Raw genomic sequence first — 18,912 nt, 5'->3', positions numbered from 1 at the left:
ACAACCAGAAGGATTCAAAATTGGGTTAAAAAACATTTGTTTTGGTTGACAGTGAAGCTCGTGGTATACAGTACATAATTTCTCCTTCTATTGCACCCAGTAAACATTCTGATTTCACAGAATCATCAATTTGATGTAAACTCAGGAGTTTGAAAAAAAGGGCACAAATTTAAAATTGTACTGTGACAGACTGCTAGGGCATTGGGCATTTCTGTGAGATGCCCAAATGGATATACGACAGGTTTCTAAGCTGACTAACTGCCATGGGCCTCAACATCTCCATTCTAAATGTTTTCTTCTGATTTATTGACTCATGAGGCTTATAAGAATCTTTGTTCAAAACCAAAAGAAATATTAGGTGGTACTCAGACAATTGAATTATCTGGATATGGAAATAATTTAGATTGAAGCCATTGCCATACCAAGTCTTTAAACTTCTAGTTACCAGATCTTGATCTTCTTATGTGTCTAGATCAAATTTTAAACTGCCAGAATGAAGCCACCTTCTTGGCTTTGTCGTTAGCCATTATTGGTACATTTCTCTGGTAGTAGCCAACATATCAGCAGATGGGCTAGGCTCTGTCTCTCTCCACATGCACACAGCGTGTTGTTATCCAATAAGAGCCTCCACTTGAGCATATTGGTTTTACATTTAGGCACTCCAACTCTCAACCTATTTGGATAGTATAAGGGAGACCAGATATATGGTTGGTTACCAGATGTCCTCTTGGGTTAGTAGATGAATAGAAAGATAGCAGTAGCTGGTAATCAACCAGGCAAACATTTGCATGTACTGCATCTTCCACTCCTTTTCATCTAATCAATGCTAGAAGTACATGAATAAGTAAGCTGTTATGCCTCTGAATTTATCTGTGGCATTATTCTTAGCAGTCGTCTAATCAGCTCTGCAGGGTTTTTTTCTGACAAAATGCTAAAGGAAACCAAGGTATAAGGTACAACTGCACACAAATAAGGAATGTGCACATACAAAAAGTCAGCAAGACAATATTAGATACAATCTAAGAATCTTCATTTTTTAGGCAGCAGTTGGAGTGCTTTAAAAAACAGCAGAAAACACACATGTGCATTTAAATTCCTGATGTTTAAAGCAACTCCTCCTGGATTTATAGATGCTAAATAGCTTGTTCCCATGCATGTAAATGGACTCAAAATGTAAGTGCTCTGCTTCCATTTCCCCCCATAATTGCCTTTCCAGATAGCAAGTGTTGCTGACTGTGTTTGAGCTGCATATTTTCTATAACTAGATCCATCCAGAGATTATACCATATATTAAGCATTTAAAAAAACATTCTTAAGAGCTATGATGCTAAATTTTAGGAATGGAGAAGAGTCTGAGCTCTAGTAAGCCCTAAGAGGCCTATGTTTCTGTTGAGCATACTGAACATGGGATAATGGTGAAGCATTCAGAAATAGGTGAACTTTGATAAAGAGAAAGCTTTTCTTAGCAGAAAAATTTAGTTAGGCTATGCAAATGAACTCCAAAGACCATGATGCCTAGTATTACACTCAAAGGTGTTCTCTATCAGAAGAAAAATCCTCAGCTACACTTTTGTTTATAAGATACCTAATCTCAGAAATCAGGGCTGAACAAACTATTTCTGACTAAATGTTTCTTTTACCACTTTAGAGTAAGTTTACTTTGAAAAACCATACTTCTGTCTTGAATCTAGAAGCAAAATATCCTCCCCATTTCTGTGTGTGCTCACTTCGTGTTGAGAGCAATCGCCAACATTTTCATTTTAAAAAGAAGAGGGTGCTTTAACTTTTTAAAGACTGAACAAAATAACAGTAATAATACCTTATTGAGAGAAAGTGAACGTGCAAATAAAATATAGTCTTGGAAGAGCAAAGATAATACACCATGAAAAATAACCATATTTTGGGTTTGTCTAGCTCCCCCAAGAAAATGCCCTAACTACTGAAATTAATACCAACCCATAGCTGATATTGCTCTCAGCACATCTCATTTGTTCTTACGTAGTAAAAGAAAGATGTTTTATGTTTAAAGTCAAACTAACTCAGAAGCATTCACAGAATAGTTAAGAATATGTTGGATATGCATGGCTTCTTCTGAATGAAAAACACTGCTGGCTTGAAACAACACATACATACAGCAATATCTCATTATTCAGCTCAGAAAGAGTAGAGAAAACCCCTGCAGACAAAAGGCCACAGAGCAACAGGAAGGACAAATCTTTTCCTAACAGCTACCTGATTAGGTCCATTTCAGGACAATGAAAACCAGCTTGAAACCTGGGAATTATCTAGTATAACAAAATCAAAACATAAAGAAAAGATTGTGTGTGTGCGTGTGTGAGTGGATTTAGATAAAATATGCCATCATTCTATAGCAAATAGCAGAAATTTATACAATAAGAAAAATGAAATGAAAATGAACCTGATTATTAATTTCTTAATTACAAAAGAGGGATATGTTTCTCAATTGCTCCATGAGAGAAGCACAAATAATGAATTCCCCCCCCCCCCCATCCAAACATTTCTCTTCCTCCTGGCTGGGTAGAATATTTGCACAGGAGTGAGTCTTGTCTCTGATTAAGCATGTTGAAGATTACTGCAAAACTGAAAGGGAACAAGCTACTGGCAAGTCTAAATGAATACAATTATGTCAAATTATTGATGTTATATGCACTGGCTATGAAAAGAGTGCTCTACGAACTTACTTGTGCATCAAAGTGAATGTTGTCATACTTTTTGGGATGACTGAATTTGTACATGTATAATAATGCCTAATTTTTTAAATTCAGAGTTTTCCACCATGCAGAAAACTATACCTATTTTTATATATTTTTTTTAAAAAACCATTTTTAGTCCTTTCAACCTTTCTCTAGTCCTTTTTTATTTTCTTAGGCACAATTACATGAATATTACATGTTAAGAGCAAAGGAGAAGAAATAGGAAATATCATAAAGGAAAAGCAGGAAGCCAAAGATATTTTTTGACAACCAAAGGATCTATCCAATTCTCTGAAAAATTTTAAATTGCCAGACATTTCTCACACAGTACAAAATTTCTCTTTCCAGCATTAAGATTCCAATATTTTGAAAATGCAAGTTTTAGAAAAATTATATACGTCCATTCAGAAATAAACTCTGTAAAATAAAATAGGATTCACACATGAAAGCATATTTAGGATTACAATCTGACTATGTGAATAGGGTAGCTGAAAACAAATATAGTTCTAATATTATTCGGACTAATTATCCAAACACCTTCATAACAAGTTGAATGTAACTTTTTTTCTTTTTACAGACACTGTAGGAGGAAAGTTGTATTAGTCTATGGTGGCAAAAAAAGAAGTTCTGTTAACACATTTTTCAAGTAGCAAATTTGATTAAAAAGCACAAGGTTTTTTAAGCACGTGCCTTTTAATAAATTTGTTAGTTGGAAAAGATACTATTGGATTCCTCCTGGGTTTTTTTTTTTTTTTTTTTTTTTTTTTGCTTCCTTTTTGTGCATTCTATTCACATATAACAAGTAATTTATTCATATTGCCTCAATTTCTTTCTTTCTTTCTTTCTTTTTTGCAACTGCCTCTAAGAACTCAAATACACACATATATCCAGGTGGTTTTTGTTTTTGTATCTCTTACTTTTAGGTCACTTTTAACAAATTAAACTTTCCAGTTGTCTCAGAAATAAGAGGTGTATTACATAGGCATCCTTAGTATCTTTAGGAGTCCTTAAGAATTTTCCAAACTAACTTTTAATGAGTACATTTTTATGAAACTTAACTTTTATGAAAAAAAACAAAACAAAAGAGATACAAAGAGACAAACAGAAAAGGGAATAAGACTAGCTAGACTTAATTAAAGAATTTTTTTTTAAAAAAAAACCCACAAACAGGATACATATAAAAAAAGCAGCACTGGTCTAACAGTGGAATGTGAACTATATTTGACTTAAACAACGTCAAACACATTACTATTCTCTGTATGAAATGTTGGTCGCTCTTAAAGAAACAGACATTTAGCAATCGTCTTAACCTGCTTTTTATTTTCCAGAGCATAATGTTTTGATTCTACAAACTGTCTTATTTATGTTACCGTTGCCAGTGGCGAATTAAGGCTCACTGGTGCCCTAAGCACTAACAAATCTTGGTGCCCCTCCTTTGTACATACTGTACAAATCTTCATTGGTGTTTTTCTTTCTTTCTCAACTTTGTGATGCCCCCTTGGGTCTGGTGCCCTAAGCATGTGCTTAGTCTGCTTAATGGTTAATACACCACTGACCGTTGATACATAACGGTAAGAAAAACATGGAAGCTTGTTTTCAGCAAGAAGATGGGTGGGAAGAAATTTGTTGTACAAAATTATTATTAATTGCACAAGCCATTTAATGAAAGGAGAAAGGCAAGTGAATATTTTATTGTTTAACCTCTAATGTAATACTGAACAATCCTACCAAAATGAGGGGAAGGGAGACAGGAGAGGAGAGGAGGAAAGTTTAGTATAAGTTATAGAGACAATCATAGTACATTACCAGATTATGTCAAGGATCATTTGATATGAGAACATGCCACCTCCAATATAATAAAACTCAAAGAAAACATTATTGTTTCTGTTATTTAAAAAACATTTATTTTGGCTAAGGTTCCACTGAACGAGACATTAACTGCCAATATAAAATCTCTTTATTAAAACCAAAGTACGTTTAGATGTTAATTCTCATAATCTACATAAAACTGCGCAGCTCACTGACTGGAATGTTAAATCTCCTTATTAATTGGAATTCCTAAAGGTTATCTCCCACATAAAATAAGCTATCCTCTTTCTTGCTGCCCAATTAAAAGAAAATCAGTACAAATGTCGACAAAAACATTTATCAACAACTGTTAAAGCTAGATATAGATTTGTCATTGCAATGTTGTATAATAATTTTCTCTCATTGCTAAGAATCCATAGTACTAGATACATTAATATTTTCTATATTATAGACTTCTTTTATTTTTTTCTGAAAACAATATTGCATGAATTTCAGACTAACATGTTGCAACAGTATGAAAACCCAAGCCCTGAGAATTAATACACTGATTACTAAATTAAGTTTCCATCATCAAGGAAACTGAAAGCTTTTATTATAAAACATTATCTGATAAGTCTAATAAATTATTTTCTGTTACTATATTAAATGCATCCTAAAGTCAAAATAAATTTCTTCAGATTTTAAACAATTTCACATTAATTTAAAAGAGTACAAAATTCAACCTAATTATCCCAAAAGCTTGAGGTACATGAATCAGGATATGAATAAGCATGTCCATTTATTTGCAGATGATCTGGTAATGTAGAAAATGAAAGACAATGGGCCAGGGGTCCAATTCAGCAGCACACTGTTATGCTCTTAAATTATGAAACAAATATATGAAGGAAAAGTAAATAAGTCACAATGAAAGAAAGACTGAGAATGCCATGATTGAATGGCATTGAGATCTTCAAAAAGAAAGCTTATCTACATTTTTGATTGACATATGAAAATAAATTATTTAATACATATATTATATAAAAAAATAAAAATGCCTTAGCAATGCACATTTATGATCAATGCTCTAATCACCATCTTGTGCTTACATTTGAATCTGCTTGGCAAAATGACACTTGTTGCAAAATATTTCCTATGTTCTCAATTTTACTTTAGCATTTTAGGAACTAATGGTATTATATTTAAGTAATTTTGAGATGATTTTATATATACATAAGTAATAAACTCTATTACAGTCACAGACCAAGAATACATAAGAGGTTCCACTATTTGTTTTCTAATTGATTGGAAAAATAATCAAACCCATATGTTGATGTTCCACTTTTATTTGAATGCAGTTCATACATACACTTTTAAGTTTTTACAGGGGGGAAACAAATTATAGTAGTGTATAAAGTATAGGTAGTCCTCCTTTATTACCCTGAGATTGGAATTTACATTGCTGTGAAAGTTAAATATCACATGACTGCACTGGTTAACAATGACAGTTCTAGTAGCCCCAGTTGCTGTCATTAAGCCAGGACCGCAACATTATTAGGAGAGGACTTCATATTTCTCCTGCTCTGCCATGTTCACTTGACTTCAATCCACCACTACCACTATCTTTTTGGCCATCCTGAGCTCCACCATCTACTCTTATTGCCCACTGCTGACCTTCACTGACCTCTCGCATGCCACTGATAAGGGATCTAGGTACTAGATGAGGGTGCAGCTTTAATAAATCCTGAGTTACCAATGTCCACGGTGAAAGGGGGACAAATTACCTTCTTCCCTATATAATCATGACATTTGTGTGATTACATAATTGAGTGTATGCTGTCAATTTGGTGACAATGTGGTTTTTCACAGATGTATTTGCCTGAACTCTTTAAATCATGGCCAACCTTCTTCCTGAAATAAATTATACTGAGAAATTGTACCAGGTTAGTTTTCACTGTATTAGTAAATGGCACTGAAGTACCTGATATAAGCTTACCAACCTAGAGGTTTCTTTTGAAGTTAATCACATGCTATCTACTATATTATGTTCCTACATGGATAGGAATCTAAGTTCCTTCTTGTCGATGTAGAAAAGTGGCAAAAATAAATACTTACCCAAAATGCGGACTTTAAATTTTCCACTTTGTCCAAAGCCTCCTTCTATTACACCTTCTTCTCCTGTAGATAGCTTGACCTTCAAACCCACAAACATTTGGATGTTTGTTTCTTTTTTAAATAATGAACGACCAATCACGCTATAATCATCACACAGCTGCAAATTAAACAAATGGAAAAAATGAAAGAAAATTATATAATTATTATTTCTACATTGCATTCCTATACTACCAGTAGTATTACAGTTTTCTAAACTACATATAAAAACAATCCAGCATTTAGTACATTATGAAAATTACCCTAAAGATTATGCACCATTATTCTAACATCATTTTTTTAAAAAATAAATCAGTATATCTGATACATCAGCTGAAGGGAATAAAAAACAACTCTAACCACTGGTTTAATCTGAGATACAGAGCATGTTTTGAATGAAGAAACAGTTCAAAACTGCATAATTTTTCCATCTGCAGAAAAATAGCTCCATCTAGAACAAAATATCTACCATGTCCCTAAATTTATTACCCCTCACACTCAGCAAACACTTCAATCTTGTTTAAATTCCATTTCAGTTTATTAACCATCATTCAGCCCATTATCACTTACAGGCAGGCTTTCAGGAGAACTAATTTGGGGTATCATCCGCATATTGATATTGCCCAGCACCAAGCTCCCAATTCATTCACATATTGGAATGGTGTTTTAAGAAGTTAAATAGTAAAGGAGACGGTATGAAATCTGCAGATATGCCATCAAATGCTCCCACTTTAAATAGTAAGTGTCTACAAGTGTCTGAATCCTCAGACAAGATGCAAGTTCGCAGCACTAAAAAAAAAAAAAAAATCACAGCAGCTCTAACAATTAACACTAACAATTTCTAAATGAACACTGTTGTCAAACTGAAAACATGGAGTCCAGATAATGACCTTCTTCCAGGGGCTGTGTGAATTACAAAGGCCAGAACTTTCTAAACCATCTTGTTTAATCAAGTTTACATGTCACTTTAGCAGTTGCCAATCTGAGAGATGTAACACATGCTAAAAGGCGTAATAATAGCCTCTTTAAATGAGGCTTTTATGGTAACATTAAAACTTCAATCAGAGTCAGCTAATGGTGACTAAATTCATATGGCCACATAATATTCTGGACAACCATATATAAACGGTATGACATCTTCCAAGTTTGTCTGCAACTCTGGAAGGCCTTGGTGATTTTGTATCCAAGTAACTAGTAATAAGCCTTGACTTCTCTTAGTTGTTTTGGGATCAGAACAGTATAGTCTTCGACGTACGATCACAATCGAGCCCAAAATTTATGTTTCTAAGTGAGGCCCATTTTATAACCTTTCTTGCCCCAGTTGTTAAGTGAATCACTGCAGTTGTCAAGTTATTCACACAGTTGTTAGTGTGGGCTGCCCTCACTGACTTTGCTTGTGAGAAGGTTGCAAAGGATGATCACATGACCCCAGAACACTGTAACCGTTATAAATATGAGTCAGTTGCCAAATGTCTGAATTTTGATGGCATGACTGTGGGGATGCTACAATGATTTTAAGTGTGGAAAACAGTCATAGGTCACTTTTTGCAGTGCCAGTGTAACTTCAAACAGTCAATAATAAACTATTGTAGTCAAGGACTACCTGTACAGCAGCAGAGACTATACCTGTATAGGACTACCTTTATAGGGAGGGGGGGCAAACAGACTCAGAACAGATTAATAAAAATGGTGCCTCAATCGAAGCATTTGCTCTTTTTGTAACTGTGTTGTAATGTTGTTGCATGCTTATATGAAAGGGATGAGCCTAAGGTACAATGCTGCTTTTATTATTTTGATGAAAGCACAAAAGGTTTACAGATATCCATAAGGATTTGTCAAAGTCGTGTTAAGCATAGCTAATTTAACTGCACAAGACATGTCGCTGGACATTTCTGAAATTTATTTTTTAACAATAGTACATCTCATTTGAAAAAAAAAAGATAATCAAAAGCATCACAGATCATCCAAAATTTCAAATGTGAGTTCATGGAGAAATAACGTTGGTCCTTATCTGAACGTTTCTTTTCTGTAGTGAGGCGGGGGGGGGGGGGAGCTACAGCTGGGTTTAGTCACAGCCTGATTGGTCCAGAGACTGAGGGATTTTTCTTAAGTATTCTCCTTTCCCTCTCGGCTCCCAGTTTCATGAGGTCGAATGGAAAAGCTGCAACAGTATGTAAGAAAAACCAAGACACACATGCGTACCCCCGACCACCCCGAACCCCGCTGAACAGTGACATGGGGGGGGGATGTAGCCCCTCCCGCCTCACTAAAGAAAAGAAACGTTCAGGTAAGGACCAATGTTCTTTTTCCTGTAGCTTCGGCAGGAGGAGCTACAGCTGGGACATACCCACGCTACATCCCAGAGCGGGATGTTGACCCCAGGGGAGGGGAGGTCGCTACCTGTTGGAAGGCCGCGTCCGCCGAAGTGAAACAATCCAAACGGTAATTGCGGATAAAGGGAGTCGGGGAGGCCCAGGTGGCCACCCTGCAGATGTCTTCTAGTGGAGCCCTGGTGGCCCATGTGGCTGTGATAGCCACACTCCTAGTGGAGTGGGCTGTAATTCCCTGTGGTGGAGCCTGACCCAGAGCTTCATAGGCCATTGTGATTGTCTGCCTTAACCACCTGCCTATGGTAGCTGAAGAGACTCTGGCACCCAAAGTACTGGGCTGGAAGGACAGGAACAGGACCTCTGAACACCTAATGGGGGATGTGCGCCTGAGATAAATGTGCAATGCGCGGCGTACATCTAGCCTGTGCCAAAGGATTTCCCTCTCATGAGAAGGAGAGGGGCAGAAATTAGGGAGGACAACCTCCTGAGATCTATGGAACAGGGAGTTAACCTTTGGGAGATAGGTCAGGTCAAGTCGCAGGACGACCCTGTCTTGGTGGAATTGACACAAATCATCCTTGGACGACAAGGCGCCCAACTCTGAAATTCACCTAGCCGAGGTAAAGGCAATGAGAAAGGTTACCTTCAGGGTTAGGTACCTAAGGTGTATCATTCTCAATGGTTTGAATGGAGATTCCGTGAGAGCCCTGAGTATTAGGGATAGATCCCACATCGGAAACCTGTAAACTGAGGGCGGACATAGGTTCGCTGCTCCCTTTAGAAGACGTTTGACCAGAGGAGACTGGGCTTGGGAGAAACGGCCCTCTCCTGCCACGACCGAGGAGACGGCAGCCGCCTGTCTCTGCAAGGTGCTATGGGAGAGACCCCAATCCAGGCCATGTTGTAAGAACTCCAGGACCTGGGCAACTGAGGCGTCAGTAAGGGATAAGTGGAATCTTCCACACCAGGAGGTGAATGTCGACCACGTCGAATCATAAATTGGCGTGGTCGATGGTCGCCTGGATGCCTCGATGGTAAAGATGATCTTGGCTGACAGGTTGGCATCCCTTAGGAGGCACCACTCAAGTGCCAGGCGGTCAATTGGAGCCACTGGGGCTCCAGATGGACCAGGACCCCTTGGCACAGGACGAGTTCCTCCAGGGGAATTCTCCAGGGGGGAGATATGGACAACTGGACTAGATCCGCGAACCAAGGCCACCTCGGCCAGTAAGGGGCTACCAGGAGTGCCCTCTCTAACACTATTTCCCTCAGGGTCCCCTGGATTAGAGGGGGAGGGAAGGCATAAAGGAGGCCCGGGGCCACGGGCTTCTGAGAGCTTCCGTTCCCTCTGTGTAGTGTGCTGGGAAGTGGGAGAAGAACCTGGGCAGTTGAGCATTGGCTGGGCTGGCGAACAAGTCCACCAACGGGTTGCCGAAGTTGAGGCAAATTCTGTGAAAGAGCTCTGGAATCAGCTGCCACTCTCCATAGTCGCCCGTCTCCCGACTCAGCCAGTCAGCCTGGTTTGCTATGCCCGAGATGTGTTCTGGTACTATCGATGCCAGGTTCTTCTCTGCCCAGAGCCTGAGCTTCTGTGCTTTCAGCCGCAGGCTCCTGGAATGAGTCCCCCCTGACGATTTATGTGGGCTTTTGTGGCAACATTGTCCGTCAGGAGCAGCACGTGATGTTTGGCTATTGAGTCTCAAAAATGTAGAAGGGTCAGGCGAGCAGCCTTCAGCTCCAGCCAGTTTATATTGTGGCGCAAGTCGGCCCTCGACCAGTGACCCTGCGCCAGGCTGGATTCCATCATGGCCCCCCCAACCGAAGAGGCTCGCATCTGTCATAATGGAGATGTGGTCTGGCTCCCAAAACTGGGATCCGCGGTTCAACGCTGGGGATAGCCACCACTTCAGAGACCAGCGAAGTCCGGGTGACAGGGGGGTCAAGTGCGGAGAATTGCTCATGCGTTGACGTTGGAAGGGAATCCCACTAGAGTGTCCGAGAGTGGAGCCGGGCCCACAGAACGATCCCTATGCATGACACTGCGCCTCGTGGGACGAGAGAAGGTTGTACCGTGTTAGTGGCTCTTAGGTTGCAGCCTCGCAACGAGCTGAGCCCCAATGGACTCCCATGGCGCAAGTTCGATCTCCACTCCTCATTCTATCAAACAGCCGCACCACTCCCTTCTAAGCGGCTCCGCAGGGGCGCTTAATTCAAGCCACGGCGGATCGTTAAAGCTGCAGCTTCTCTGAGGCTCCAGCAGCAGCAAGACCTTGCTATAGGGTGTTGTTTGGCCACTGCAAGGTTCATGTTAGACCGACAATTTAAATTGAAGCCGCCCGCCAAGCCTTAATGCGCCAAGACTGCGATATAACCTTGCCACCCCTGTGCACCCAGGAATCGGGCAAGCTCTTTATCAGGCCCAGGGTAGGGGCCCAGGCCCTCCTCACCTAGATGAGACTGAGAACGTCTCCAAGGCCCGCAGTCTGATGCCTTTCTTTTGTAATTTTAAAATATCCAATTAACCGAATTAATAATATAATATCAATAAGTACCTCACTGGAGCCACAGCTAGTGCTTCCCAAAGACTGAGGGAACCGAGAGGGAAAGGAGGATACTTAAGAAAAATCCCTCAGTCTCTGGACCAATCAGGCTGTGACTAAACCTAGCTGTAGCCCCTCCCAGCGAAGCTACAGGAAAAAAGAGACATTTTTAACCGCTTCGTAGCTCAGAACTACTTCCTTGTTATTCCAGTTAATGCATGGATTCTATCTTATTCATAACCTGATTAAGGATGTTTCTATTCCATTGCTTCAGTTACTGCAGATATTACATTACATTACATTACATTAGATATTGTAGAAGTAATTCAGAATCCAATCAGAGATGTTGGGAAGCAGTGGTGTGGATGTCCTACTGAGCTTCTTATTCCCAACTTATAATAGAAAAGAATAACAAGATCATTGACAGCCCCAACATTAGACCTTTTCCAAAGCTCTTAGGACACTACAGACACTGTTCCCTCTAAGGTGCGCGCGTGCGCAGCCGCGCACGTCGCTAGAAACCTCCGCGCAGAGATTTCTAACTGCCGCGCAGAGCTTTCTACCAAAGCAAACGTGGGGAAGTCCTTTGCAGGCAGCTAGAACTGGCCGCCTGCAAAGGACCTCCCCAGACTTGTTTTGATGAGCCGCCAGTCCTCTTGCTTCTTCTCCTTCACCAGCAAAGCTCCCGCAGTGGTGCCTCTCTCTCCACGCGGAGCACCTGAGCTGGCCCCCGCGTTATCCCTCCCCCTTCCTCCTCTGCCGTGCTTGAGGCCGCGGGAGCTAGTAGGAAAGCGGCGGAGGTGGAGGCGATGGCAGGGATAACCCAGAGCCCAGCTGAGGTGCTCCGAGCGAAGGGGGAGGCACCACCCGCTGCTTTGCCGGTGAAGGAGAAGGAGCAAGAGGACTGGCGGCTTTGAAATGGTCCCGCCGGCTGCAGATTTGATTCAGCGTAAGCAGGGGCCGAACACATGCTGAGCCGACTTTGCGCAGTGAGCCGGAGTAATTCAACCCCCCCCCCAAAGAACACGTGTGTGTGTGTGTGTGTGTGTGTGTGTGTGTGTGTGTGTGAGAGAGAGAGAGAGAGAGAGAGAGAGAGAGAGAGAGAGAGAGAGAGAGAGAGAGAGAGAGAGAGAGAGAGAGAGAGAGAGAGAGAGAGAGAGAGAGAGAGAGAGAGAGAGAGAGAGAGAGAGAGAGAGAGTTGGATCAAAATTGGTGGCCAAAGGAGTGGAGGGAAGGAAGGAAGGAAGGAAGCCCTGCCCCCTGTGAAAAAAACTGAAGATGGAGCAGTGAATGAATAAGCCATAAAAGCAACAAACAGTTAATGCGTAAGTAAGCTGAGGAGGAAGTTCTCAACTAAGGAAGCAATATTAGAAAGAAATATAAAAAGCTCAATATGCCAAAACACTTATTTTAGTCTTCATTTAATTACTTGTATTGTAGTCTGATGTAACATCTTTTTAAAGTTAACGTTAGTTAGAAAAGATAGGGTACAAAACTTAAATAATAAAAAAAATTCTACATTCATTTTGAAAAATAAATGCAATACTTGATTAATTTCATATCTTTATTTAAAATAGTTTTGGCATGGCATATCATTTTATTGACTCAGTTGGAAATGATGTGGATGTTGTATCTGATTCTGAGGCATATATATTCTTAAGTAACATAACATATAGCATATTGTCCAAACTTGCTAGACTATTTAATTGATCTTATTACTTTAAAGGGGGAGAGTTTCATGATAAATTATTTTATTACATTTATGTTGTATTTATATATTATATTTATTACATTTATATTCCACATTATATATTTGTCTGTCAATTCTGTTAGCTAGTCTGTTGGTAGGGAGTGGCTAATATATCCCTACTTAGGTTTAGGTATCCCTGATACCTAAACCTAAGTAGATATATAGAGAGCCAATTATTTCACAATTATTTTATAAGGAAGATACTATTCCTCTGGGTCATACTTGTAACACCTGTCTATCCATAATTCACTATTTCACACACACACAAAAATCAATGTACAAGAATTTTTTTAAAACGTAAGCCTTTTCAACAAAATAAAAACTTGAGCTCAGGCACCATACATTAGATAACGAAGGTAATATTTTATTCATCTTTTATAATAACAGATCTAACCTCTCATTCTTGCACTAGGGACACATCATAATCCCTCAAATTCAATTCTATCTCTACCTCCACTGCTTTCCATTTAATAATAATTAATAAGGAACTTTGGGTGCAATTGCAAGACATCTGAAGCATCCCTCTAATACCATTGGCGTTGACAAAATTACCATCAGGCAATTGCAAAAGGCAGCTTTATTTGGAACAGCTTATATCCTGTGATGATAACTTTAGTCTTTATTAAGCAACAACATCTGCCTATCCCAGATCCTTGGGAAGGACTTGATAGCTTGGGCAGACTGTGAGACCAACCATAATAATAATCTATTAAATGTATATGACACTTGACTCCTACCAACACAGAGCAGTTTAAAATTGTGAAAACATTTAAAAAAAAACAATACAGAAAACATAAAAAATAGTGCAAGAAAAAGAAAAATGGCGGCAAAGAGGAACAGAAAGGAAGAAAATCCATACAGAGCCGTATCAAATCCAGGGCTCTTTTTTGTTGCAAAACAAAAAATCTAAGTGGGCATATTTCCTAGAGGAGAATCCCACACTCCCAACCCTTAATAAGACATGCCAGGTTGGCGCCCTCCTCCATATAAGAATCATAAATTAGGGTAACCTTGTTACACGCTGGCCTGTTATTCAAAAGCAGAAGTCAAAAGTTCCAGGTTCTGGGTCCCTGGCAGAGAGGGTAGAATGCAAGAGCTGGACAGTGGGACCACTTCAGAACAGAAGAGCTGGTGTTGCAGAGTGCAGCCTATCTCAGATTCCCACCATATCTCCCTCTGCCTGTCACCATTGATGTGGCTGTTCCCTCAGCACCCGCAGTCCACTCCCACTGCTGGCATCCTTCTCCCAGGCCCAAAGACAATGTACCCAACCATTAGAAAGAAAACCAAACCCAAAGCCCTGCAAGCCCACCCCAACCAACCCACAAGGGGCTCAGTTATCTTTGGTGACTATGGATTCAGTTGAAACAAGCTCTGCAGAGGAAAAAAAAGAAAGAAGAAAACACTCTGGTCTACTTACTTCCTCCCAGTTCAGTAGTAGGGTAAATCACCCCCTATGTTAACAAAAGGGTCAGCACCTGTGGACCTCCACTCTACCCAAAACATCCAGAGGGCTGGAGTCAGCCACACTTCCATAAGTTGAATTGTTGGTGAGCCGAAAACTTTGCTGCTTTGAGCCTCCACATTGGAGTGTCTCAGGCCTCTTCAGGCCGCCTTCACAAGCCCCAAGGTCAACACCATGATCTTCCAAGGTCACTACTGTGATCACTGTGGCTTCTCTAGCCCTCCAGCCTCCATAGCCAGAATTCCTGACCTCCATGCACTTCCCAATTCTGCCAGCTGAAATCCCTGTGCCTATCCCTTGTCAATTTTTTTCCCTTGGCTAATTTTCTGAACCTTGGCTAGACTGTTGATGGATTTTCTCCCTTCTTCTTTTTTTCCTGTTCTATCCCACTGAAACGTCTATCTTTTAACAGCAGTGAGGTGGGCACATGCTTGGGTTCTTCATGGATCCACAGTATGGATCTATTAGTCTCAATTGGAAAACATAATGCCATGAGTTAGTGTTAGATCAGTTCTTCAAATAAAATAATTTGGATAAGGGAAGGATTATATTATTTTCAGCACGTGAACCAGAAAGCAATCTGGCTCTTTAATGGAAAATTTCCACCAGTCTTTTCTAATTTAATTAGCTTGATTTGAAATAAATGTTAGGAGAATCTGAGTAAATAGTCATTGAAGGGCTGAGAAAACAAGCAGGAAAATATAGGAAAATAAAACACCATAAGGCAAAACATTACAGCTTTGAAGAAACTATATGGCAGTCAAGGTAAAGAGACCATTCAAAAGAAAAGTCATCAGATATCAGTCTCTATTCATATTGACACATTTATCTTCACACCACCTTCATATTTTGAAAATATTTGGCCTGCATGAATAAGACGAAATATTTCAGTCCAACTTTCAAAACTTCAAGTTGGAAGTTAAAATGTAATCACATTTATGTTTTAAACCAGCTGCATTGAATTTAATTTAAAGATTATTAAACCAGTGGGAGTCAAGTTTGGATTCATAATTAAGCAATCATATACAAGAGGCAGCAAGCTTGTTGCACAGGGAAAGATAAACATGCTTCCTTGGGCATTGGCAAAGGACAGATGCAACCAAGTGAGCCTAATTCCCAAGGTATGAATATTTCTGATTACCACTAACCCCTGAAGATACTAGGTCTTCGTATTATGTCAAAGAGTTCTGATATGAAAAAGAAAAGAAAATGTTGAAAAAAATAAGAGAAAGTGTTGTTTGAGTTAAAGAAAATTGGTTTTTGATTCTTCATTAAAATGAGTATACATCACGCTGATCAATTGAAATAAAAAGCAGACCAAACCTTGTATGTACGAAAGTGTTTTTCAAAGATGGCAAGTTTAAGATGTGTGGACTTCAAATTGCAAAATTCTCAAGCCAGGATGTTGAACTCTGTACATCTTAAACTTGCCGAGTTTGAAAAACCCTGATGCACATCAAGACTTGCACAGAATTATTCTTAGAATTTCTGTAACTATTTCAGAATTTTGTTAGAGTTAGTCTTAAAGCAGATGTTATGAAAGTCATCAAAATAGGCTTTGGATCCAGAAGCCTTCTTTAATGCCAATTTAGCAACTAGGTAATGCTATCATATATTGTGATTATTACAATATAATCTTGTAACAGAATTATCAACAGCTTACCTACAAGGTAGCTTACCTACAAGATAGCTGCTTATAATCTAGCAGTTGAGAAATTTTTCCCCAGAATATCATTTTGCCTAACCATAATATTACCAAGCTAATTATCAATAGTCATTCTTACCTCTGTTCTAAATGTATACATTTGTTAGACTGATCCCAGCTTTTCCTGCAGAAGGTCAAGGCCACATAAATAGTACTTTCTCCTGCCATATTTCCCACAATAATCACCCTGTGAGGTACGTTGGACTAAGAGACCACAACTGCCCCAATTACCTAGTGAACCTCTATGACTGAAGGTTGACTTGAACCTGGGTTTCTCTGGTACCGATCCAATATCTTAACCAGTATGCCGCACATGGCTGTAAATGTCCTTTTAAAATATGCTTGTTAATTATTATATCTGATTTAGTAGAGACAATTATACTCGATGACAGTGGTCAGGAAGCACTATTGCATTCAAAACGTCTTTTTTTTTTTACATACCCTCCCATACACTTCTTTAATGTTTATAAAATGTAATTCTTTGCTCATACTGAAATTCAATTCTTATTATTTTATCAGCAATTAAGAAGGATTCTGCCTTAAATCCTGCGTTCTCAGAACTTCTACCAGGGCTATCATTTTGCCATTAGCTGAGCAGTCTTTGGGCCTTTGCTTCTCTCTTAGATTCTCATTTCCACTGGTTATAAAATATGAAGTTGAAAAATACTGTGGACAACAACGGATACACACTCTTCTTCTGACCCTGTAGACAGAGGCCTCACAGTGAGGGCAGACTAATTTTATTAACTTCAGGGGAACTTCAAAAAGCTTAAGGCCTTTAATGCCAGACAGAGACGACCCCAAAAGTCAGTTTAAGTGCTGCGTAAACAAAGGATTAGGTCAAGAAAAAGCTAAAGGCTCCTTGCATTTCTTGTTTATATTGTCATATGACCTAGTGGGAGTGGAAGCGGGTTGACTTTCTGATTTTAATCCGCCATGGTGTACAGTGGCGCTTCAGTTCATTGACCTACATTACAATAATATTTTTTTAAAATTTATGGGCAGAGTTGCAGCATCAAACTCGCTTAAGGAGTTAAAATAGGAAAATGAAAGGGGGGCAAAGAACAAATGTTTCTGACTAGTAAATTCTCCTTCTCTTGCTTAGGTTAGATCAGCAGCTTAGAAAGGGATTTCCAGTTCAAAGAGACTGTTTCTGCTGCTCTTGTTTTATGGCTTAGAGTAAAGGGCACACTAGCATTGCATTTTATTAAATATTCCCTCCCTCTTGACTTTTCTGTTTGCAGGGGAAAAATATTATTGTATTAACACAGGTGAACCATCAGTCATCTCTTTCTCTCCCTCCCTCCCTCCCCCCTCCCCTTTGCACAAACTTTAATATAAAGTACACAGTTTTAAAATCCTTTTGATTTAATTTGATTTGATTTAATTTATTTGCACTGGATTATTATGTTTGCAAAGAGCTGCATTTTATGTTGTGACATTCAACACAAACACATGGTTTAATTCTGCATGAATAAAGGGCATTTAAACAGAACTTCCTCCTCTACCTTCTCCAAGTTTTTACAGGTCAGTTATAACTTAGCATTGCTCACTTTGTTTATTAACTGTTTGGGTTTCTATACCTCCAAATCCTATGTTTTGCAGTATGTTACTAAAAAACTAATACAGATAGTCCTCGACTTACAACAGTTCACTTAGTGACCATTCAAAGTTACAATGGCACTGAAAAAAAGTGATTTATGATCATTTGTCATACTTATGACCATTTGGGGCATTCATAAATTGGGCATTTCACTCCTAACAGCCTAGGTTTAAAGTTGTTTCATTACAAACCATTCATCATAATGTCTTGGTTTGGATAAAAGGAAAAAAATATAGTAAGAATTTATTTTTTAGTGGGAGTTCAAAGGGAATTCAGGTCAACTCTCTGCATCTAAAAGGGTTTTTAATATGATTGTCAACAACCAGCTCAAACCTGATAGCTATTTCAATCAACTGTCATTAAGTTTAAAGCAGGGATTCCTAAACTTTTTGCCATTATACCTCCTTTTACTGTTAGATTAATGTATATTCCCCCTAGAATATGCCTCCCCTGGAGGAACACCTCACAGTTTGAGAAACCCTGGTTTAGTGTTTAAATTAAGTTATTGTTAATTTGGCCATGTTGTGAAGATTTAAAAATATAGAAGCATAAAAACCCAAGTCTCATGTCCTTGCAGCAAGTTTCAGTTAGTTGCTATGTTGGAATGAGACTGATAAACGTAGAAGACATACGAACAATTTGCCTCAACTCACTCCTTTCAGAGAAGCCAGGAAGTGCCCTATAGTGCTAGGTCAGAGGTTGGGGGCGAACTGAAGGGATATGTAGACACCACACACTCTGTAGACATGTTTATCTTGAAAGCTGTCTCAGATATTTAAAAGATTTCCAAAGAGGGCTCTGCAAAGACACAGAAAGACACTGTGATCCTAAGAGCCTATGAAGAACACAACTTCACAACTAGTTATTCC

General features: G+C 39.2%; 1 protein-coding gene across 2 annotated transcripts in view; it reads right to left on the bottom strand.

Annotated features, from left to right (window-relative positions):
* The window catches only part of EEFSEC (eukaryotic elongation factor, selenocysteine-tRNA specific), a 168,486-nt gene that overhangs the window by 49,543 nt on the left and 100,031 nt on the right, over positions 1-18,912 (bottom strand). For both annotated transcript variants that reach the window (XM_087708982.1, XM_014064031.2), the window contains one exon: positions 6,615-6,771. In XM_087708982.1, the coding sequence (XP_087565108.1) occupies positions 6,615-6,771 (157 nt within the window). The remainder of the gene's footprint in view (positions 1-6,614; positions 6,772-18,912) is intronic.

The sequence above is a fragment of the Thamnophis sirtalis genome, unplaced genomic scaffold, assembly GCF_051295495.1.
Source record: "Thamnophis sirtalis isolate CommonGarterSnake01/CBP01778 unplaced genomic scaffold, rThaSir2_p1.2 scaffold_3, whole genome shotgun sequence".
NCBI lineage: Eukaryota > Metazoa > Chordata > Lepidosauria > Squamata > Natricidae > Thamnophis > Thamnophis sirtalis.
The sequence above is the reverse complement of the archived record's forward strand: the minus strand, read 5'-3'. Positions and strand labels throughout refer to the sequence as shown.